The sequence below is a fragment of the Callospermophilus lateralis genome, chromosome 20, assembly GCF_048772815.1.
Source record: "Callospermophilus lateralis isolate mCalLat2 chromosome 20, mCalLat2.hap1, whole genome shotgun sequence".
NCBI classification, from domain to species: domain Eukaryota; kingdom Metazoa; phylum Chordata; class Mammalia; order Rodentia; family Sciuridae; genus Callospermophilus; species Callospermophilus lateralis.
The window spans coordinates 2,022,689-2,046,281 of NC_135324.1; the positions used below are offsets into that span (position 1 = coordinate 2,022,689).

Here is a 23,593-nt window from a genome sequence, read left to right on the forward strand (position 1 = left end):
GGTTTATTAAAACTTGGTTCCTAATGCGTTTTTCTTGGGGGTACTGGGACTCAGTGGCACTCAACCACTCAGCCACCTCCCAGTCTTCTTTTTTATTTATTATTTGAGTTACTTCTTAGAGATGGTCTCACTGAGTTCTTTACTCCTTGTTATCCAGGGCGGCCACCTTACAAATCACAACCCTTGGGCTAAGGTTGTGGTTCAGTGGTTGACAATGTGCCTAGCATGTGTGACGCACTGGGTTTGATTCTTAGGAAAAAAAAATTAATATATATATATATATATATATATATATATATATATATATATATATATATATATAATTTTTAAGAAAAATGAAAAGATGGGCTGGGGATGTGGTTCAAATGGTAGCGTGCTCACCTGGCATGCGTGGGGAGCTGGGTTTAATCCTCAGCACCACATAAAAATAAAATAAAGATGTTGTGACCACTGAAAACTAAAAAATAAATATTAAAAAATTATTTCTCTCTTTAAAAAAGTGAAAAAAAAATCACAATCCTCCTGCCTCAGAATCTTGAGCCACTAGTATTTCAGGTGTATGCCACAGCACCTGGGGATTCTCAAGAATTTTGAGAATTTCAGAGTCTTTCATAAAATTTTAACAATAGTGGAATCTAAGCCTGCAGCAAGTCTTTAAAACTTCTAGTACACTGTACCATTAAATAAACCTCTCCATGTTTATCTCAGTTTGATCCACATAAGCATCACACTACAAAAGTTTGTGAGAAAATGCATACATGAAGGAAAATATGTGCTTCAAGGTTCAAGAGGTTACTTGTTATTATGTTTGGCCCCCAAATTATGTCTTTGGTATGACAAAGAATATTTTAATTCTCATTTAATCATTGTACATTCTCACTATTTGCTCAGCTACAAGCCCACATCCATCAGAAGGTAGCCATGCACCTGCCAGCTCACATGACAACACTATTGTCCAAAAGGGACAGGCAGGTCTGTCAGGAGATTCTGTAGCCCTCCTAGGAGTCTGATTCGTACACTGATGTACTCACCAAGGCTGAACACCTACAAACAATGCCCACACCCCAGGACAGTTGCATCCACTCCAGTCCCTCACACTGCCCAGGAACAAGCCTGCAACTACTGCCTTTGGCAATTACAAAGAAGTCCAGACTGCATCAAGTGCTCACACACCTCTATGCAACATTTCTACTAAATCAAAAATGTAAAACTAGGAAATTGCCACACTGACTCATTAGCTGCAAAGAAATTTTTGGAAATCCTGGGAAGCAATCAAAACTATCTTTTAAAGATGAAGTTTTACTGGATGGCTGAGGCTGTATTTATGAAAAACAGAAGGGCCACCGCACACTCTTTTGGCCTTCCTCTCCAAATGAACACCGAGACATAGCAAAAGGCTGGAACAGAGATAGCAGTGACAATCAACCCATCTTTGGCATGTTAGCAAACTTCAATATTTGGACACAAGTATGTGAGGAACTCTTACCAATGATCACACAAGATCCATGACACCTGAATACGTTGTGGGTGAGGTTTTGCTCAGGAGGCTTTGAATCTTTAGGACAAGTAACTGAATCCTTTAGCCTGAGCAGAAACAGCCCTCTCCACAGCAAGTACTGCACAATATCACCTGATTGGAGGCTGCAGCTTTATTAGTGATGTAGGGCACATGAGGCTAGATACCCAAGGAATGTTCCAGGAGCACATTGATTAGCTGCAGGGTTCTGAGGGGTATCACTGCTTGGAATTTCATTGATCTTCATTTACATCCAGTGGGACATGGATGGAGGTTTATATTTTTTGTAGGGGTATACATAAAGGTGTTTTTTTGTTGTTGTTGTTGTTTTGATTAGTTCACAGAAAGTGCTTTGTGTACCAATTGCAAGATTGGTCAGAGGACTTCCAAGCTTTGCCACAAAAGCAGAAGTCTGTGTTATAACCCACATTGGGATCTTTGCAAAATATTTTCCTGACGTTCTGTTGAAAGAAAATTATGGTGAAGGTCTCCTGAGAAGCTTATTTAAGATTATTTGGTGGAGAAGGGAGTGCCACTATATTAGGACATCAGACTGGGATGCTCCTTACCAAGCCTTTGGTCATGTAGTGTGTGTTAAGAAAACCATCACACAATTTTTTCCAGGGCTACTGAGGTACTCTAAAACACAGAGAGAAATCAAGCCTGGGTTTTCTGGCATATTCCACCTAAGTATTATTCATGGGGAGAAAACCAAAGTTGGATGTAGTTTTGAAAAAAAAAAATTCACTGGTATAAAAGACCTTTAAGAAGAGACCAGCTGCAATTGTGGAGGAAACACCGGCAGAGCTGCATCTGCTGATGTGGTTATCAGTGGGGTCCACACTCACAGCAGCAGCAAACTTACCCTCTGAGCTACAGAGCGTTCAGTGCTAGAATGCCTGCCTAGCATGTACAAGGCAGGATTCGGTCCCCAGCACTGGGAAAAGAAAAGAGAAAGCAACTCAAGTATAGGGAAAAATGTATTTTGAGAAAGTGCTTCTATAAAGAATATACAAAAATGACATTATTTTATAATGCTCTTTAATGTGCCTACATACAGCACAATACCTGAGCTTTAGAACAAGCACAGGTGACAAGAGTGGTGGTCCCAAAGTCATCAACAGATCAATAAGCAATCAAGGAAAAGGAAGAGGCCAGCTGCAGGGTACACAGACACATCCCTATGGTCCCAGCTGCCAGCGTCACCCCATCTCAAAAAATTACAATTAAAAGAACTGTGGAGAAACTCAGTGGTAGAGCACTCCTGGGTGAAATCTGAACAAAGAAAGAGAGGAAAGAAGTTCAGAAGAGTCATTTCACCAATCTGTACCAAAGGCTGCAATGGAGAGGCCTAAACTAACACACACAATATGTAATGAAACATTAGACACAAAAGACTTAAAATACAGGAAAATGGAATCTAACAATAAGAGAGATTTAACCCAGAAAAACATGTTGCTTTCAAATCTTCATGCTGATGCAATGCTCCTCTCCAACCCAGGGTCTAGTTTTGTTACCTCTGAATACATTAAAAAAAGAGAGAAAAAGAAATGAAGGCACACACCATTTTCACACAGCTATAGTGGTTATCTCAAAATAAATAAATAAAATGAAATAAAATAAAATTTTCCTCAAGTCTGAACAAGTTCAAATGGATCTGAAACAAGCAAAGTTCTCACCACATTTCTACATGTAGGGCTTTTCTCCAGTGTGATTTCTTAAATGCTGTTCAAAGGGACCTGGAATGTTACTGCAATTTCTAAAGATAGAAAAAGGATTTTCACAGATGTGAATACTTTTATGCCTTTGGAGAAAACTCTGAAAGCTGAATACTGCCCCACATGGCTTATCCTCAGCATTTTCTACAGTATGAGTCCTTTCATACAACTGAACAAAACTAGAACGGCTGAAACCTTTATATTTCTTACTTGCATAGGATTTATTCTTTTTATTCCAAAACAATATTCCCAGTCCTTAGGAAAAAAATGAGAAAACTAGAAGATTTCCCACATTTCTCACATTCACAGGGCTTCTCTGCTTGAGTGTCTTCATATATAAGAAAGGAAATGAAGCTGACAGAATGTAGCAAATCCTCCAAATTCAGAGGGTTTGTTGTTCAATGTGAGTGAAATGCTTTGAAGGCAACAGGGAAAATGGAATGATTTGTGATATTTTTCACATTTAAAGAGTTATTCAGTTGGTTGTGGTGATGTATGCCTTTAATTCCTGAGACTTGAGAGGCTGATTCTGAAGAATCAATGTTGGAGGCTAGCCTCAGCACCTTAGGAAGACCCTGTCTCAAAATAAAAAGTAAAAAGGAACTGGAATGTATCTCATTGGTAGAGCACCACCAGACTAAATCACCAATGGATTGATTGATTGATCGATCTCTCTCTCACACACAAACACACTCTCACACACACACACACACACACACACACATTTTCAGCAGTGTGAGCGTCTCTTGTCTTTGAGGATGACATGAAATATTGATTTACCATATTTCACATTCATAGGATTTTTCTCCAGTAAACGTCCTACATGTATATGAGTGAAACAGTAATAACAGAAGAGTTTACCAATTGTTTTCATGCATACAATTTCGATGCAGTATGTGTTCTTTCACATGTGTGAAGCAGACAAGATTTGGCAAATGGCTTCTCCACGTTGTTGACATTCATTGGGCTTCTCTCCAGTATACATTCTTCCATGTCTGTGAAGGTCACTGGATCTAGAAAGCCTTTGCCACACTGCTTACATTCTTAGGGCTTCTCTCCAGTATGAGTTTGTTTATGTATCCGAAGGTAAAAGGCAGTAGTGTAGGCTTTTCCACATTGTTGACATTCATAGGGCTTCTCTCCAGTGTGTGTTCTTCCATGTCTGTTAAGCTGATAGGATGTAGCAAAGGCTTTTCCACATTGTTTGCATTCATAGGGCTTCTCTCCAGTATGTGTTCTTCCATGTTTATGAAGCTGACGGGATGTAGCAAAGGCTTTGCCACACTGCTTACATTCATAGGGCTTCTCTCCAGTATGAGTTCTTTCATGTATGTGAAGGTCACCAGATCTAGCAAAGGCTTTGCCACACTGCTTACATCCATAGGGCTTCTCTCCAGTATGCACTCTTCCATGTATCTGAAGTTCACTGGATCTAGCAAAGGCTTTGCCACACTGCTTACAATCATAGGGCTTCTCTCCAGTATGAGTTTGTTCATGTGAGTGAAGGTGAGAGGACTGAGTGAAGGCTTTGCCACACCACTTACATTCATAGGGCTTCTCTCCAGTATGAGTTCGTTCATGTATCTGAAGGTAAGAGGCAACAGTAAAGGCTTTTCCACATTGTTCACATTCATAGGGCTTTTCTCCGGTATGCATTCTTCCATGTATGTGAAGATGACGGGATGAAGCAAATGTTTTTCCACATTGTTGACATCCAAAGGGTTTCTCTCTAGTGTGTGTTCTTCCATGAATCTGAAGGTCACTAGATCTAGCAAAGGCTTTTCCACACTGCTTACATTCATAGGGCTTCTGCCTAGTGTGTGTTCTTCCATGTCTGTTAAGCTGACGGGACATAGCAAAGGCTTTTCCACATTGTTTGCATTCATAAGGCTTCTCTCCAGTATGTGTTCTTCCATGTGCATGAAGCTGACGGGATGTAGCAAAGGCTTTGCCACAGTGCTTACATACATAGGGCTTCTCTCCAGTATGTGTTCTTCCATGTCCCTTAAGCTGATAGGATGTAGCAAAGGCTTTTCCACATTGCTGACATTCATACGGCTTCTGTCCAGTGTGTGTTCTTCCATGTCTGTTAAGCTCAGAGGATGTAGCAAAGGCTTTTCCACATTGTTTGCATTCATAGGGCTTCTCTCCAGTATGTGTTTTCTGATGTATTCGAAGTAATCTGGGGTAAGCAAAGTCTTTCCCACATGCCTTACATTTGAAATGTGCATTCCCCATGTGTGTGATCCTGTGCTTTTGAAGACTTGTGTGTGAAATAAAGATTTGACCATCTTGTTTACATTCATAGAGTTTCTCTCCAGAATGAGTTCTTTCATGTCTTCTAAATAAAGAGGAGAAATGAAAGTCTTTCCCACATACCTCACATTGGAAAGGTTTACCTCCACTCTGTGTTATCATGTGTCTTTGAACACCTGGGAGAGAAGAAGAGGCTTCGCCACATTGTTGACATTCATAGGGTTGCCACCCAGTATGAGTTTCTTCATGTCTTTGAATGTCACTGGAACAGCTGATGACTTTCCCACATACTGTACTTTCATATGGTCTATCTCCAGTTTGTAACAACATTTGTGTGTGAACACTTTTGAGAGAAACCAGAGATTTCCTATATTGTTTAAATTCACATGGCTTCTCTTCACATTCCTCATGCTTATAGTATTTGTGTCCAGAGTGAGATGTGATGTGCCTATGAAGGAATGAAGGACATATGAAATCTTTTGCACACATAATGAAGTCACATGGATTTACTCTATTAAAATTTTTCTTTGTTTGATTAAGAATTGGAATCGATGTGAAGGTTTCCCCACACAATAGTGTGGGGAAAGTTTGAAGTTTACCATAGGACTTCTTTGAAGAAGCAGTGACCAGCACATTATTGATACCTAACTCATTCACAATTTTCTATTTATTTATAGGTCTTTACATTTCTACCAACATCAGGTAAAGGCTAGATTTTCTGACTTGTTAAAGTTGCCTGAAAATAAAGAGATTGAAAGGAAACAATCCTTTGCAACACAGCTTCTCTATGGCTATTATTCACATAGTGATATTCACATATGCAATTTCATACTACTTTTTGCATGTCAAATACTTTGAAAAGACTGAATACCTGTTACAGATAAGTATATATTTCTGGTAAAAAATATTATAAGAATAAATACATTTCAAATTATGCATACTTCTTCGGTTAGTTTGCTTTAAAAATTATATGACAGTTCTCAGATTCCCTCACGAATTCCTCTTGTGAGTACAGTTACCTTAGGTTGCTTCCAGAGTTTTCAGTCTGATCTTCAGTGGTCTTGTCTTCCCACTTGTTTCCTAAAATGAGAGAACATAACAATCTTTATGAATATTTAGGAGCTAGAAATGCTTTGCCAAATTGTAGGTACCATTTATGCTTCAATATTTCATCAACTGATTTCCTTTTCGCCTTCTACATAAATGACCAAAATAAACATGAGTTTTCTATTTGATTAATTTTTAAAACATCATTATTACCTATAGAAGCCAGGTTTCTGAGGACTTCCAGCATCACATCTCTGTAAAGGTTCTTCTGGGAAGCATCCAGAAAAGCCCACTCCTCCTTGGTGAAGTTCACAGCCACATCCTCAAAGGTCACTGAAATCTAAAATATCCCACAAATGTATAGTGGAGGCCAGGAGAGAATGACAGCATGAGAAATCTGCACTCAACATGCATGATGCTCACATGATTCCCTGGCCTCCTGATTAATTCCACGATTTGGTCCATCAAATCTTTACTGCACTCAATTTCTTACAACCATTTCAACACTAGAAATTGGCTACTCAGAAGGCAAACATCATAGTGATTTATACCCTTCCTTTGGTGAGTTCACAGGAAGTAAGACAGGCTCCCAGATCACTCCTAACTTCTTTAATGGTTGCACCTCTATTTCATGTCCTAGAAACGTCCTGTGTGGTACAGAGCTAATATAAGCACTTCTGATAGTACTAATCTTTAGAAAAGAAAGGTGATGAGTAGAAAAATGCAGGAATGATGAAACTAAGCATTTGAGAGAGATTCTGCCAACTACAGTGGCTCCCTGTACCTACAAGGTTAATATAGGCAACATGGTATTTACTGATGTCTTGTTTCCTCTGAAAGTCTATTGTTTCATACTTAAAGAAATGCCTAGAACCAGCCCCCACTCCCACCCTCAGGGCATGGGGTCACTAAGGAGATTCCTTCATAGACAACATTTAGACAACATTTCACACAGGTGGTCACAATGTGTTAACTGGAGATTGAGCTCATTCTGTGTGATTACACTAAGAACAACTAGAAGTTTGCAGGTGCTTTACTCCAGAACAAACTTAGTCAACTAGATTACTATTAAATGACCAAAACAAACATGAGTTCTCTGTTTGATTAATTTAATTTATTTATTAATAAACACAACAACTTGATAATTTCTTGTGGTTACTGTCAAAGCAGAACGGGGTAAGTGGAAAGATGGCACGTGTCTTAGAAGTAACTCAATGACCCAAAAATGTCACCATGGGTTGGAGATGTGGCTCAAGCTGTAGTGCACTCGCCTGGCATGCGTGTGGCCCAGGTTCGATCCTCAGCACTACATACAAAGATGTTGTGTCCGCCGAATACTGAAAAATAAATATTAAAAAAAATTCCCTCTCTCTAAAAAAAAAAAAAAAAAACAACAACAAAAATGTCACCTTGTCCAAACAACAGCCTTACAAAGTTTTATAACTCTCAAAACAATCTTCTTAATAAATAGCAGGCACTATTTTTCTAAGTCTCACAGCAACAATGAATGTCCAATGATTGTCAAACTCTTCTTAACAGCAGCCGGTTCACTACCATAATGTACAGTCATGAGACACATACCAATGTTGTGCTCAAGGACATTTTGATCAAGGTTGGGCCACATATGCAATGATTGTCTGTGGTGAAAGAAATTCATCGTGCCTGTAGCAGTGGTGGTGCAAAAAAACCTAAGGCAGAAGCTCTTCCAGAGTGTGGTAAAGCAACAAGTTTGTAGCCCAGAATTCTGAACTATCCCACACAGTCTGCGTGTGAAAGAGGCCACCATTCACATCTGTAAGCATGCTATGATGTCTGCACAGTGATGGAACAGACAAAAAGAAAATGTCCCTGCCATTTAACACAGAAGCATACTCAAGGACTGAAACCATATGGAACCACCCCAAACAATGAAGAACCCACAATTACCCTCAGAGACATCAGCCCAACTCTGTCAGGACAATGATGCAGACAGGAGGGCTTCATGGACCTTCAACCAAACAGGAAGCACACTGAGGTCTCAGGGTCACAGCAACACTATACAGGACATAACCCATACCCCTACAAGTGCACCACCAGTGAAATCCCATGTATGCTCAAAGAACATGAGAGCTAAAGCAGAAATCAGATCAGAAGAAACTGAAAAGCCTCCAGGGAAGGGGACATGAAACACAGAGCTCTGAACAGACACAGGACAAAGAGGTGACTCAAGAGAAAAGGTGACCATTTTGAAAGAAAAAAATGTAAAAGTCCACCACAGGAAATTCATAGAGAACACCAGAGGTGGTGCTGTATTGGTATCTAAGTCATCCAACACACATTTCAGAAAAGAACAGCTAAAAGCAACCAATGAAACTGCCACTTCAGAAAACCAGAGAAAGAAAAGCAAGGTAATCCTAAATTAACCACAGGTAGGTTTCCGCAGTCTGGCTGGGCACTATTCAGGAGCCACTTGTCAAAAGAAACGAACTTTATTTTTAGAACCACACACGCCAAACAAAAAAGCTCCTCAGGAAAAACCTTCAGAGCCCAACTGCCACCACCGGCTTCCCACAAGCCTCTCCACCTCCCCCACTCCTCCTGCTCTTGAGGCCGATTGGCTGGGTTGCATGGGCAGACTCAAAAAAGTCCCCCAAGGAGCAGCTCCGTAGTCTGAAAGGGCGGGGAAACAGCCCAATGAGCATCACGGCAGAGGAGCCAATCAGCTAGATGTTGCTGGGGCCGCTGTGAGCCAATCATCAGCTGGCAGTCTGAAAGTTTGCTGGGACCCCTTCGGCTGTGGCTCTCAACATCTTCCCCTCTCTGTTTAAACAACAAGCATGTGGCTTAGGGACCATGCCTGCCTTAGGTTGTCCAATAGTACATATGGTCCTTACCCGTTATCTTAGGTTGGTACCACTGCAATTGGATCTTACCCGTCACTGACTACCGGTCCAGTATACAGCCACACCTATGGATAGGTCTTTGTACCAGTGGGGGTGTGAGGTTCTTTGCCTCACCTGTGTTGGCCCCCAAATTTTAGCTGAATGATCATGACAAGCAGAAGGGAGGAAGATACACCAAGCCAACTGATGGCTCCTTTGGGGAAAATTGTACCACCGATGACATCATCAGCAAAAATACCCCAACGCTACCACAAGTCGCTGCACCAACAGATAGTTCACAATGCATACAGGTGAGTTCACAATGCATACAAGTGATACATAGTCCAGGCAAGTTCTGCAAGCAGTTCACTGATGGCTCTTGCAGAAGCTGTAGATTGGTTTTATCTTTGTCTTCACCGGCACTGGGATGAAGATAGAAATTCTGGCAATAATGGCTAAAGAAAAAATTATGTAACATTCCAGAAGACACTAAAAGAAAACAATTTTCTTAACAATTTACATTGTCTTGAAGAGAATCATTTATTTATTTATTTATTTTAAAGAGAGAGAGAGAGAGAGAGAATTTTTTGATATTTATTTTTTAGTTATTGGCGAACACAACATCTTTGTTTGTATGTGGTGCTGAGAATCGAACCCGGGCCGCACGCATGCCAGGCGAGCGCGCTACCACTTGAGCCACATCCCCAGCCCAAGAGTTATTAAATATAATGAAAAGGAAAGGTGAAAGTAAACAAACAGATGTGTTAACCTCCTTTTTTTGTTCACATATTAAAACAATCCTCAACATTTGTTTACCCAATTTAAATTAAACTATTTAAATCACATGAAAAAAAATATTTGGATCCATTTTTTCATGAGAGCTCATCATATATGATATATGGACATACGTACATACAAACATACAACATAAAACACAAGTGTGCACACAACACATAACATAATAGTAAAGGCCTTATAACTTTTTACAGGTGAAATCTCCATTGCAATGTTTAAAAACTCTATAGTCAAAAATTAGAACTGATCAGCAAAACATTAACCTAGGTCTGTATGAGCTCAAAAAACAAAATAGAACTTCATGATGTGGGAAAGGGCAATAATAAAATAGATATTGAAAAAAAGCATCCTAGTTCTGTCGCAGATGTAAGGGTAGCCAACTGGAGTTCTGGATATCAGCTCTTATGGATTTGAGCCAAATCATCTTCTTTTTGGTCTGTAGAAATCGCTTTAGTTAATCTCTCTGGAATCCAAATCGGCTGCTGTTCTCCCTGTGGAAACATATAAACAGACCCCCGACTCCAGACAATTACTGGGTCAGGACCTTTCCATTGTCCTGTTAGAATATCCTTCCAAAGTACCTTGGGCTTATGTACATTTTTTGGACACATATGCCTTTCTGCAGCACTAAGCCCTGATGAATCCAAATTTTAAAAGTTTATACTAAAAGGGGTTATTTTAAATTTATCTTTGGGGAATGTATACCCCTTCCCAATTCCTTCTTTTTGCTTTAATAAGTACATTTTAATAGTCTGATGAGCTCTTTCAACTATGCGTTGTCCCTGTGGATTGTATGGGATTCCTGTTATATGAGTAATGCCAAATGTTGAGCAAAATTGTTTAAAAGAGGTAGAAGTATATCCAGGGGCATTGTCTGTTTTTAACTGTTTTGGAATGCCCACAGTGGCAAAATTTTGTAAGCAATGAGCTATAACATCTTTAGTTTTTTCTCCGGCATGAAGAGAGCCCATCAAAAATCCAGAAGAGGTATCAACTGTAACATGCAAATATTTTAATTTTCCAAATTCTGGCAAGTGTGTGACGTCCATCTGCCAAATATGGTTAGGTATCAGTCCTCTAGGATTGACTCCAAGATTAACTTGTGGTAAAAAGGTCACACAATTTCGACATTGTTTTATTATTTGTCTAGCTTGTTCCTTAGTTATTTTAAAATGCTTTTGTAAAGTATTAGCATTGACATGGAACTTTTTATGAAAATTTATAGCTTCTTCTAGTGTAGAGAAAATATGTATGTCATGAGTAGTTTTATCTGCGAAATCATTGCCCAAACTAAGGGATCCAGGCAATCCTGTATGTGCCCTGATAGGTCCTAGAAAGAATGGATCTTTTCTGTCCCAGATTAGACTTTGTATAGTGGAAAGCAAAGAGAAAACAGTAGAGGAAGGGGAAATCCTACCAGCATCTTCAAGGGATACTATAGCATTAACTATATACTGACTATCGGAAAATAAATTAAATACAGAATCTTTAAACATCACAAAAGCTTGTAATACTGCATTAATCTCTACCTTTTAAGCTGATTGTTTGGGTACTAAAAATGTAAAAGTTTGATCAGGTGTAACTATTGCTGCTGTACCATTATTTGACCCATCAGTGAATATATTTGGAGCATTCATGATAGGTGTTTTTCTTGTCATTTTTGGAAAAATCACAGGATGCAATGACCAAAAAGACAATAAAAGATTAGATGGTAAGTGGTTATCAAATGAAACATTAGATTTGCACATGATTATTGCCCAAGTATTTAACTCATTAGCTAACTCATCAATTTGATTCATAGTATATGGAGTAATAATTTTATTGGGAGAAATTCCAAACACTCCCTTTGCTGCTTTTATTCCTTTGAGTATTAATTGTCCTACAGCCTCAGGATACCTAGTAAGAATAGTGTTAGGAGAATAAGATAAATGTATCCATAATAATGGACCTTCTTGCCAAAATACTCATGTAGGAATATCTTTTGTTGGAAGTACAATAAATAATAAAGGCAAACTTATATCAATTCTATCCAAATGCATATTTTCCATATATGTTCCAATGATTTTTAATGCCTTTCTTGCTTCAGGCGTTAACATTCGGGGTGAGTTTGGATCTGATGGACATTTTAGGATATCAAATAAAGTCCCAACTCTCCTGTTGGTATACCTAGATAAGGCCTTATCCAATTTACATCTCCTAATAACTTTTTAAAGTCATTAAGTGATTTGAGTTGATCTACTTGTACTTGAATTTTTGGTGGATGGACCATGGTTGAGGATGATAGAACTCCTAAATAATTAATTGGAAAATTTAATTGTACTTTATCTATTACTATCTCTAGATTATACTCTTTAATAAGTTTGTAAGTGTGGCATAACATTCTAGCAATGTGTTTTTAGCTTTGTGTGCTAATAATACATCATCCATATAGTGAAATATTTGTAGTTCAGGATTTTGATTTCTAAGTGGCTGGATTGCTTTGTTAACATAAATTTGACACATAGTTGGGCTGTTAGCCATCTCTTGAGGGAGTACTTTCCACTCATATCTCTGATCAGGACCTTCATGATTCAGTGCAGGGATAGTAAATGCAAAACGTGGACTATCCTCAGGATGAAATGGAATTAAAAAAAAAACAATCTTTAATATCTATAACTAAAACATACCAAGTTTTTGGCAAAGCAGACAATTGAGGAATCCCCGATTGAGCAGTCCCATTATAACCATCTCATTATTAATGGCTCTTAAGTCTTGCAGTAATCTCCATTTATCAGATTTCTTTTTGATGACAAAAAAGGGAGTATTATGGGGAGATACAGAAGGTTGTATATGTCCTTCCGCTAATTGTTTTTTGACCAGGTCATGGGCTGCTTTTATCTTTTCTTTAGTCAGGGGCCAATGAGAAACCCATACTGGTCTTTCTGATTTCCAAGTAATTTTTATTGTCTCAGTGGCCCTTTCTGAAAATCCAACCCATGTCTATCCGTTCCTTAATCTATTTGTATTGGTGCTGCTATACCTTGTTCTTGTTTTTCTAATCTTTTTCCTTCCCTAAAACCTTGTCTAGTTATAATAGTGGGTGCATTTTGGTTGATGTTGTTTGTTACTGTCAAACCTAATTGATCTAGGACATCTTGTCCCCATAAATTTATGGGAAGATGATCCAATACATATGGTTGTATAGTTCCTTCACATCCTTCAGGAACCTTCCAATCTAATACCATATGAAGGTGGCCTTATTGGTTGGTCACTTACGTCCTCTGGTGATAGAAAGGTGTTAGTAGCAGTCTCCTGTTGTAACTTTCCCCCTGATGGCTTTTTCTGCTTTACACTTTCTTTCTCTGACTAGCTTAAGAGGCCTTTGGACTAAGCAAACAAGATACAAACATCCACAATGGCAATGTGCCAACTGGCAGAGTCCCTGGGCTTTTCTTTTCTATTCTTTTTAAATCTTCACCATGATGGTTCCATTGTGATATATTCAACAACTCCTCCTTAAAAAGGCATGGGCTACATTTTTGTATTGTATCAACGTATGCCCTGACTGCTCTTGATTTTACTGGGATGCCTCCTTCCTCTAACAATTTACTGAACACTCTTTCGGTTTGTTTTTTACTAATTTCTGATCCCATATTTCTACTATAATACAACCCAACAAGATGACGCCAAACAAAACTGAGATAGAATGAAATAAAAATGGAACAACAAAAAATCATTATAGCCTTTCTATCCTCCTGAAATGGGCATCCATCCTTTCTCCCTATCTGTTCCTCAGACGTAAATAGTTTTTCCTCAAATGTGAGCGGTTTTTCTTCCGTCTCACTCATCTCCAGGGACAGGCAACTTAAAACAAAAGTGAAGCAAAACAAAAGAAGAATCTTAAAATGGCTACCCATCCTCTCACCCTGCCCTCAGGGGCAAGCAGTTTACCTTATCACTTACCCTCAGTGGTTCCCCGAGCGGCCCACCAAATGCCGCAGTCTGGCTGGGCACAATTCAGGAGCCACTTGTCAAAAGAAACGAACTTTATTTTTAGAACCGCAGACGCCAAAAAAGCTCCTCAGGAAAAACCTTCAGAGCCCAACTGCCACCACTGGCTTCCCACAAGCCTCTCAACCTCCCCCACTCCTCCTGCTCTTGAGGCCGATTGGCTGGGTCGCGTGGGCGGAGCCAAAGAAGTCCCCCAATGAAAGGGCGGGGAAACAGCCCAATGAGCATCACCGCAGAGGAGCCAATCAGCTAGAAGTTGCTGGGGCCACTGAAGCCAATCATCAGGTGGCAGTCAGAAAGTTTGCTGGGGCCCCTTCGGCTGTGGCTCTCAACAGTAGGTAACAGAGAAAGTGTTGATGAAACCACAATCAGGAAATCCGCAGTCTGCAAAATCAAGTTCTTCATGAACATCAGCATCCCTGATTAACTGACAAAAGGCTAAGAAAACAGAGGACAGAGACTGGGGTTGTGGCTCAGTGGAAGAGTGCTTGCCTAGTGCTTGGGAGAAACTCAGTTCAATCCTCAGTGCCACATAAAAAGAAAGAAATAAAAAGTGTAAAATATATAATAATATTAAAGAAAAAAACAACGAGGACTGAAAACCTACTAACAGATTTAAAAGTGTCATCGTCAACAATGCATTGGGACTTCAGATTATCATAAATGTGCTTGACACAAATTAGACAACTGCAGAAACTGGACCATTTCTTTGAGAGAGACAATCTCCTACAACTTACACACAAGGGGAAATACACAAAACAGATGAGCCCATGGCTGCTGAGAAAAAGAGACTCGATAACTAATTATTTCCCACAAAGGCAAGGCAAGCTCTGACATCTCAAACAGGCTTCCATAAGACACATAAGAACTGCCACCAGTTTTCTACTTTTTTGCCAGAACATAAAAGCTGAGTTAACACCTCCTAAGTCTTCCTGAGGCATAAGTTACCATATTATCCAAATTAAATAGATAAAAGAAAAGTATTAAATAGAAAAGAAGACTATGAATGATGCTCATAATCACAAATGCAAAATTTAATCAGAAATGCAAAAAACTGTACAATTAAGTCATCACACTCCAGGTGTCTATGCAAATGATGTGAAAATTATGGGCACAGGAATCCTCACTGCAGTGACTACAGCAGCCATATCCAGAACTGCCCAAAGCTAGATGCAAGGAAGATGCACCTTTCAATACTGAATGGACAAGCTGAAGCTTAACTACACCAAAGTAATCACCCAGAAAATGAGCTCTGCAGCCTGGAAAAATACAGCACCCTTAAAGGCAGACTGGTAAGTGAGAGAAGCCAGTTTGAAATGGCCAAGTGCAACAAGATTCTAAGTCAAGAACATTCTGGAAAAGACAACATTATAGATGCACTAGCAGAACTGATGGGTGCCAGGGACTTAGGAAGCAGACAGGGAGGAAGGAATGAGGAGGAGTGATGAACAGGTGGAACACTGGATTCCCAGAGCAGTGAAACTCTTCTGTATGACATTATCTTATATACAACGTGACACACACAATCACATCACAGGGAAGAGGAACCCTAAGGTAAAGGATGAACTTTGGCTTATCCTGAATGTTGCTTCATCCATTCTCTTTATCAAATGTTCAACACTGGTTTAGTAACTAACAAACACCCTACACCAATGCAAAATGTTGAAAACAGTGGAGACTATCAGCTGGAGAGAAGGGGTATTTGATACTATGTGTAATGGCACATTTAATAGTCACCTTGATTGGATTAAAAGATGCCGATATTAATGGGCTTCTGGATGTGTCCATGAGGGTATGTCTTCAAATGATGGGCATATGGGATAGTGAGCCAAACTGGAGAACCTCCTTAAGCTAGGCAGCACCATCCAATAGGACGGTGTCTTGGGTGGAACAAAATTCTTCACTCTCCCCAAGTGGACTCTGCCGGTGATTCTCTAGTGAGTTTCCAGAATCTTTGGTCTGGACTAAGGCAGCACCAATGATCCCCCTTGTTCTCAGACTTCTGCCTCTGGGACTCTGCAGCTACTACTTCTCAAGCTCTCGAGCCTGCAGGTGGCCACTGTGGACATCCACCTTCGGGTCAAGTAGCCCAATCCAATGAATCCCCTTTGATAATCTTACTTCCTCTTGATACATTTCCTCTAGAGAACACTGACTAATAACTATGTAAGCCTAAAATTGCTCATAAAAACAAAGTTTATCTAATAAAGAAGTAAATAAACTACCAAGCCATGAAGTTTTAAAAAGGTATACATAAGAAACAATATTATATGCTAAATACCTTTTTCATAATAATGCAAAAATAAAGCAAAGAGGAAGAGTCATAGTTATAAATTTCAAAAGTATGAACAAAAGCAAGAAAACTGATTTTCAATACTATTTTCATCTAGAAAGAAGTTGGATGATAAGTCTTCAAAACTCATTCCAATGGCTGGTGTAGTGGTGTGCACCTGTAATTTCAGCCACTAGGGAGGTCAAGGCAGGGAAATGGCAAAAGTTTGAGGCCTGTCTCAGCAACTTAGCAAGACACTCAGAAATTTAGTGAGATTGGTCTTCATCCAAAATAAAAAAGGGGTCTGGGACTGTAGCTGAGTGGCAGACCACTTGTTAACATGTGTGAAGCACTGGGTATGATCCTCAGCATAAGGTATTCTACCCATCTACAACTATACAAAATATTTAAAAAAAAAAAAAGAAAGAAAGAAAAAGAAAAAATAAATAAGAAGAAGGGCTGAGGATGTGCTCAGTGGTCGAGTACCTGTAGGTTTATTCCCCAGTAAAACACCTGCCCACCTCCAGAACGTTGCTCACAAATTGAAATTTATTTCTGGAAGATAACTAAGCATGAGCAAGTCCATGGCATCAATTCTCAGCACTCAATAAGTAAGCAAATAAATAAACAACAGTCTACAATACTAATTCTCTTGGGCTGGAGAGTAGCTTGGTAAAATACATGTAATGAGAGATAAAAATGATTATAATACAAAGGTACACAATTAGAGGCATAAAAACACAACAAAATCAGTGGAAAGACACCACACTTTCTCACAAAGAAGACTGAATGTTCCCATGATCTAAACTCTCTGAAAAACCACTGAGCGTTTCAGTAAATTCTGTGAAATTTAGGGCAGGGTTTACTGTATTTTGGAGGTAAACTTAAGAAAAACTACATCTAAAAATGGAAATAGTAGGGTTTGGTTTCTGGCTCAGCAGTAGAGTGCTTGCCTAGCCCATGAGAGACCCTAGGTTTGATCCTCAGCACCACATAAAAATAAATAAATAGGTATTGTGTCCGACAACAGCAACAACAAAAAATACTCTTCAAAAAATTGGAAATAGTAAACTGTATCTAAGACCAGCCAAAATGTTGTACAAGACAGAGAGAATAGAGAGAGCATTTATGTTACTCCCAAGTTTCATAAGCTAAAAGGCTAGCTCCCAAAGGGGTGGCCCTACGAGGAGGCAGATGAGAGGGAACAGGAATTAGGTGACATGATGAGGGGATCAGCACCCTTATTTAGACACATGGATCTCTCCTTTGCAGAAAACAGGTGTCATTTACTCTTTCACTGATATTCAGTGATTAAATGATTACAGTTGGGTATTCAAGGTATTGCCAAAATTGTGCTTAAAATTTACAATGAAGACGGGTGTGATGGTGCATACCTGTAACCCCAGCGGTTCAGGAGTCTGAGACCCTAGATGATGTAGCAAGACTCTGTCTCAAAATAAAGAATCTAAAAGGGGCTGGTGGTTAAGCACCTCTGGGTTCCATTCCTGATAACAAAAAACCACACAGTTAACATGAACCTGCCAAGTTCAGACAACAACAGTGAAAAACTGTCATCCTTTGTCAAATTCATCACCCTGTGAAGGACAGATACTAGTTTTCATGAAATCACATTCATAAATTTATCCACCACTATTTTTGTAGAATTGGACTCCAATTCTGCAGCAATAATGTAAGACAGACTTTCTCTGTATCTTACGTGGTATTTTGGATTTCAATTTGAAATCATGAAAAGACAAATTTGAATCTTACAAACTTTCTATACATACTCAGGGGTAGCAAAAGGTAAATTAGGTAATTAGATGTTTTCTTTTTCTTTTTCTCTTTTTTCTTTTTTGTTTGAAGCCCCCAAGATTAAACCCAGAAATATTTTACTACTGAGTCACATCCCCAGTCATTTTTATATTTTATTTTGAGATGCAGTCTCACCGGGTTGCATAAGGCCTCACTAAGTTGCTAAGGCTGTCCTCAAATTTGCAACACTCCTGTCTCAGCCTCTGGAGCAGGAAGGATCACAGGTGTGCACCACTGTATCTGGCTGTAAGTTGGGATTTTTAACCAAAAAAAAAAAAAAAAAGGTGGATTTTAATCCACCTCTCTCTTGCCTCTTTAATAATAGTCCATCCCATTTGGCTCTGAATAAATAAACCTGGGCCTCAGATAAGCGAGCACATCATTTCAAAGTGATACACAGAAAGCTTTGGTGTTGAGGGAGCACAGATGTGTCAGGCTCCAGGGGCAGGGAAGGTCCCTGACAGCTGGGACATGCTACCTCCTGGTCTTGCTCACGGAAAGCATCCAGGATCACCCTCCCAGGGACCTGGACCATGACTCCAGTCTATGAGGCTTTTTAGCTTTGCACAGCTCTGCACTGGGGTGGGTGGTCCTTATGCTCTGGGAGAGGTTTTGCTCCTTTACACTGTGACAGACTAAAAGGGCAGGAGTCACTGCTGACCTGTCCCCTCAGCACCAGCATCCACAGGCTGACTGTCCACCTGTCTCCAAGGAATGGGAAGAGAGCTTGGGGACAACAACGTCCCAAGGAAGTAGCTGTTTAGATGAGGCCATTTTCAGGAGATTCCCCAGCCCAGGGCCCCCAGCAGCTTCCCTGAGAGGCTGAACCCCACACCTCAGGCAGTCCTCTGGGAGGAGCTGACCCAGGGCCTGAAATTCTGTTCATCCTGCAAGGCACAGGGCAGCTGTGGGCACTCGGTGGCAGCTCCAGGAGAGGATAGTGGCCGAGGACATGGGACTCTGGGAGGGGTCCAAAGGGAACCTCTGCCCAAGAAATCAGACATGGTGCCTACACCTAAGGAAGATAAAAGAAAAAGCACAAGATTTTTACAGGTCTGAACTCAAGTTCTCTATACAGTTGCATCTACATCAAAGAACCTTCAGAGTACTTGACTTTGGCTAACTAGACCACCATGAGGGTGGAAAGGCAGGGTTCTGTATGGAGAGCAAACATTACCTCGGGCTAATCCTAAGCCCTTTAATAGCCAATCATCTTAATTTCTGTATCAGACCAAAAATCTCAAAAGTTCTCAGAATATATCACTAATCTTACCAGACGTCTCCAAAATCTACCAAGGCTCAGAATGCAATAACAGACCTACAGAAGAAATTTTCTTACTTTTTTCTCTGTACCCCACCAATCTGATGTTCCTTCCAATGCAATTATAAAAGTTCATGGAGGCCAGGCACAGTGGCACACAACTGTAATCCCAGCAGCTTGAAAGGCTAAGAGAAGAGGATTGCTAAATTCAAAGCCAGACTCAGCAACTTAGTGAGACCATCAGGAACTTAGTGACATCATGTCTGAAAATACAATACAAAAAGGGCTGGGAATGTGGCTCAGTGTTTTTAAGTTCCCCTGGGTTCAATCCCTGGTATATTAAAAAGGAAAAAAAAAAAAAAGAAAAGAAAAGAAAGAAGAAAGAAAGAAAGAAAGAAAGAAAGAAAGAAAGAAAAAAAGAAGTGATGTAATCTCTTCCAGGGAGGGACACACACATCATTCAGGGTAACTTGAATCCATGTTCCTTAGTATGGTAATTAATTTTGGGGTTAAAATGAACTATTTTCTGTAGCTGAGATTGTCAATGCCTTTAATACAAACAGATTGGGAAGCTGAGATAGGAGGATCACAATTTTCAGGCCAGGCTGGGCACCACAGCCAGATCCTTTCTGAAAATCTTACTGAAAAGAGCTGGGGATGAAGGACAGTCAAGGAATCAGACATTATTATAGTGGCATCCCCTTTTTTCACAGAAAATTTTAACTGGGTTTCTCCAGAAATCATCACCATGGCTAATTTTAGGACTGTCAACAAAAGGGTGTCCACAAAAAAGTGCAGTGTAGATAAACTTCCCATTTTTGTGTTGTCCTATTTTACTGGGCTGCTAGTCTGGAAGAAATCAGCACTCCAGGCGCTGGACTCCCCCTTACTAGTTTTTACACACTTGTATCCAGTATACTAGTTTGTAAAAATGTGCAAACAAGGCCTCTGGCCTTGAGCTGGGCTTCAAAGAAAAATCAACAGCAGCTGGTGGGGGAGGAAAGAAAGGGGAGAAGAAGCTCTCCCCTCCTCAGGTGCTGTCCTTGAAGGGTTAACTTGGCCAGAACAGAGAAAGAAAAACCTGCTTTTATGTGTGTGATGTGACAACTTGACTATGGTGACTCCACTTTGTGAACTCAGCCATGACACTCAAAAAGCTCATGACTGGGGCCGTTTGTATACTTCTGTTCATGAAAATTCCCCAAGAACACAGAGTGATCTATGGGGCCAACTGGAGACTACCTGACCACAACTTTCAGGCTTGCTTAGGTTGCCTGAACCCCCGAACTTCCCTTTTCTGGTTTTTGTGCTTAAATATGGAGCCAACTGAAGGCAGGGGCACCACTCTGACCATCTCATTCTTTCGAGACCAGAGTGTCTGCCACTGGCCAGAAACAAAGGCTTAACTGGAATGAGACTGTGTGGTCTGAGAGTTCTTTGGGGGGTCCCGTTATTACAATGTGAACTTCTGAGCCCCTCCTGTTACATGTTAGGTATAAAATTCTGGAACCACCTGAACTCAGGGTTCGGGGGATGGATGGATTGATTATAGCAAAAACAGTGCCCTCTGAGACTGGCTGCAGCCAGATAAAACTGTTTCCAGCTATCTTCAGTGCCTTGCCTCCTTTGTCCCTACATCATTATTACCCTGTGTGCTTACCTAACTACAGGACTGGTGTGACTCTACATGATGGACTCTCAGAAAAGGGAGCAGTTATACTCTAGTGATGTAGCCCAGGATTTCATATCCCTGGGATCTATAAACAACCTCCTGATTCCCTTTAAAGCAATTATTTTGACCAAACACAAGGAAGGGTTAAGTGATCATTCTTTCCCCTCAAGGATAATATTCACAAACAGAAAACAAATGCTTTCAAAAGTGTTCTTCTCCCCAGGGACATTGGCACAAGCCTGTAATCCCAGATATGCGGGCAGGCTGAAGCAGGAGGATCACAAGTTGGAGTCCAGCCCAGCTTCCAAAACACATGGAAGGGAGGAAGGGAGGGGGGAAGGGAGGGGGGAAGAGAGGGGGGAAGGGAGGGGGGAAGGGAGGGGGGAAGGGAGAGGGGAACTTAGATTGATTGATTCTTTCCAGTATTTCACTAAGTGATAAGGACAATCAGCAGACGGTGTCCATTGGGAAGAATGACTGAGCTGTGAGGTGGAGGGAAGCTGGCATTTTAGAAGGCAGGAGGCGCCTGCAATTTGGAGGACCGCCACTAGGTGGAGCTCCACTGGGAGAAGGAAGGTGCATTTGTGGCCCTGCTTCCTACACGTCGGGAAAAGTGAGTGCGGGCCACCGGTAGGGAGCAAAGGGGACACCTGGGACCTGAGGCACCCTTCCAAACCCAGGGCCAGGGGACGGGGCCCAAGGCCACCCGACAGCGGGGACTCCGCGCGCCACTCAGCAGCTCACCAGGCAGGTGCAGACCGCCTACCTTCAGCGAACTCACCATTTTTGGCTTCTCTGGTGACCTGGCGTCCTCTGGAGGAACGTCCGGGCACCCGAGATCCCCGGGAACAAGGAGAGCGCAGTCACCTGGGTCCCTGCAGCAGAGAACACGGGGCCTGGAGAAGGAGTAGCGCAGTCGGTGAGGAAGGAAAGTCCGGGAGAGTGCGGAAGCCCGCTTTTCCCCTCCCTCTGCGCACTGATTGGACAGTACGCCCCCAACGACCCGGATGAATGGCCTCCAGGCCCGCCTCTGGATCGTGACTGACAGCTAACATCATCCAATCACTGGCTGAAATTGGGTAGAGTGACAGATTCTTGGCCCCAGCCCTTTCAGGAGGAGCTTGGCGGCTGTGCTGGGAACGAATCCAGGTGGGAAGCCTTGGCTTAGCCCCCGGGACAGGGGTGACACCGGGCGCTGAGCTAGGCTTCAGCCATAGAGTGCTTTCCGAGCATGGCAGGGCCCTGGGTTTAACCTCAACAGGAGAACAAAGCACAGCTTCTCCAGGAGGCTGAGGCTGGAGGAGCCCAAGGTCAGGTCTGCATCTGCAAACAGTGAGACCCTCCCTTAAAATAAAATGAAAAGGGGGGGATGGAGCTCAGAGGTCGGGGTCAAGCCCCGTTGGGTTTATTCCCCAGCACCTTAAAAAAGAAAGAACGACATTTTATTATATATTACATATATTATATATATTTTATATATTTTTTGTATATATAAAATATATATCATATATATTTTCTAACATATATATTATATATTTTATATATAAAATATGTATTTTATATAATATATTCTATATATATAAAATATGTATTTTATATAATATATTCTATATATATATATAAAATAGATATTTTATATAATATATTTTATATATATAATATATATTTTTATATATAATATATATATATTTCTCACACCCAGTACATCTAATCAGAATATTATATATACTATATATTATATATAATATATAGTATAAATAATATATATATATTATATATATATATATATTTTTTTCCCCCCAGCTGATGCGAACTCAAGTGACTTAGAAAGACACGGTCTCCAAATTTTTGAAACACTTTTTAAAGATATCATATATATGACCCATATATAATATCTAAAAATGAAAACAATTTGAAAACTATTTAGTAATTCTCCTCACCTCCTGGCCTCTGTTGCTTTGAGGAGGCTCCTGATCTATGAAAGGAAGCAACTGGGGTTGGCTCTGATGCCCAAGGCTCCCTCCCCAGCAGAAAGTGTGGGGGAGGAAGGAAAACGATCCTCTAGGGCAGCAATGTCCTGTGGAAACAAAATGGGTGCTTTGTGCTTAGTGTAGATGTTCTACTTCGACTGTTAGGAAGTCTTCTGCAGAGATGTGACTCTGGTGACCCCACAGGTCTGGTCAGGTGTTCACCCAAAACCAAACAGAAAAGTTCTGATGCAAAGCAGGAAAGAAACTTTGACCATTGCAGCTACACCAGGAAGACAAGGAAACCCTGTCCTTACCCTGTCTTCAGATTCTGACAAGGACTCTGAGATTTTATAGAAAGGGTAATCATAGGCATGTATGCATAGGGGATATTGTCTCTAGGATTTAGTATTATCTGTAGGATTT

General features: G+C 40.6%; 1 protein-coding gene across 1 annotated transcript; it reads right to left on the minus strand.

Moving 5' to 3' along the window:
* Positions 1-320: 320 nt before the first annotated feature.
* On the minus strand, positions 321-22,227 carry LOC143385611 (uncharacterized). The gene is made up of 4 exons (XM_076841103.2): positions 21,982-22,227; positions 6,751-6,877; positions 6,510-6,570; positions 321-5,938 (listed from the first exon to the last, which is right to left on the minus strand). The coding sequence occupies exons 1-4, from the start codon at positions 21,982-21,984 to the stop codon at positions 4,279-4,281; spliced, it is 1,851 nt and encodes a 616-aa protein (XP_076697218.1). The 5' UTR covers positions 21,985-22,227; the 3' UTR covers positions 321-4,278.
* Between the last annotated feature and the right edge of the window lie 1,366 nt (positions 22,228-23,593).

Bases quoted from the DNA above. Each gene is read 5' to 3' on its own strand.
- LOC143385611 (XM_076841103.2), bottom strand. The intron at 6,571-6,750 runs GTAATAATGATG...CTCTCATTTTAG, and splicing joins CAGAAACCTGGCTTCTATAG to GAAACAAGTGGGAAGACAAG. The intron at 5,939-6,509 runs GTAACTGTACTC...ATTCCTTCATAG, and splicing joins AACTCTGGAAGCAACCTAAG to GCACATCACATCTCACTCTG.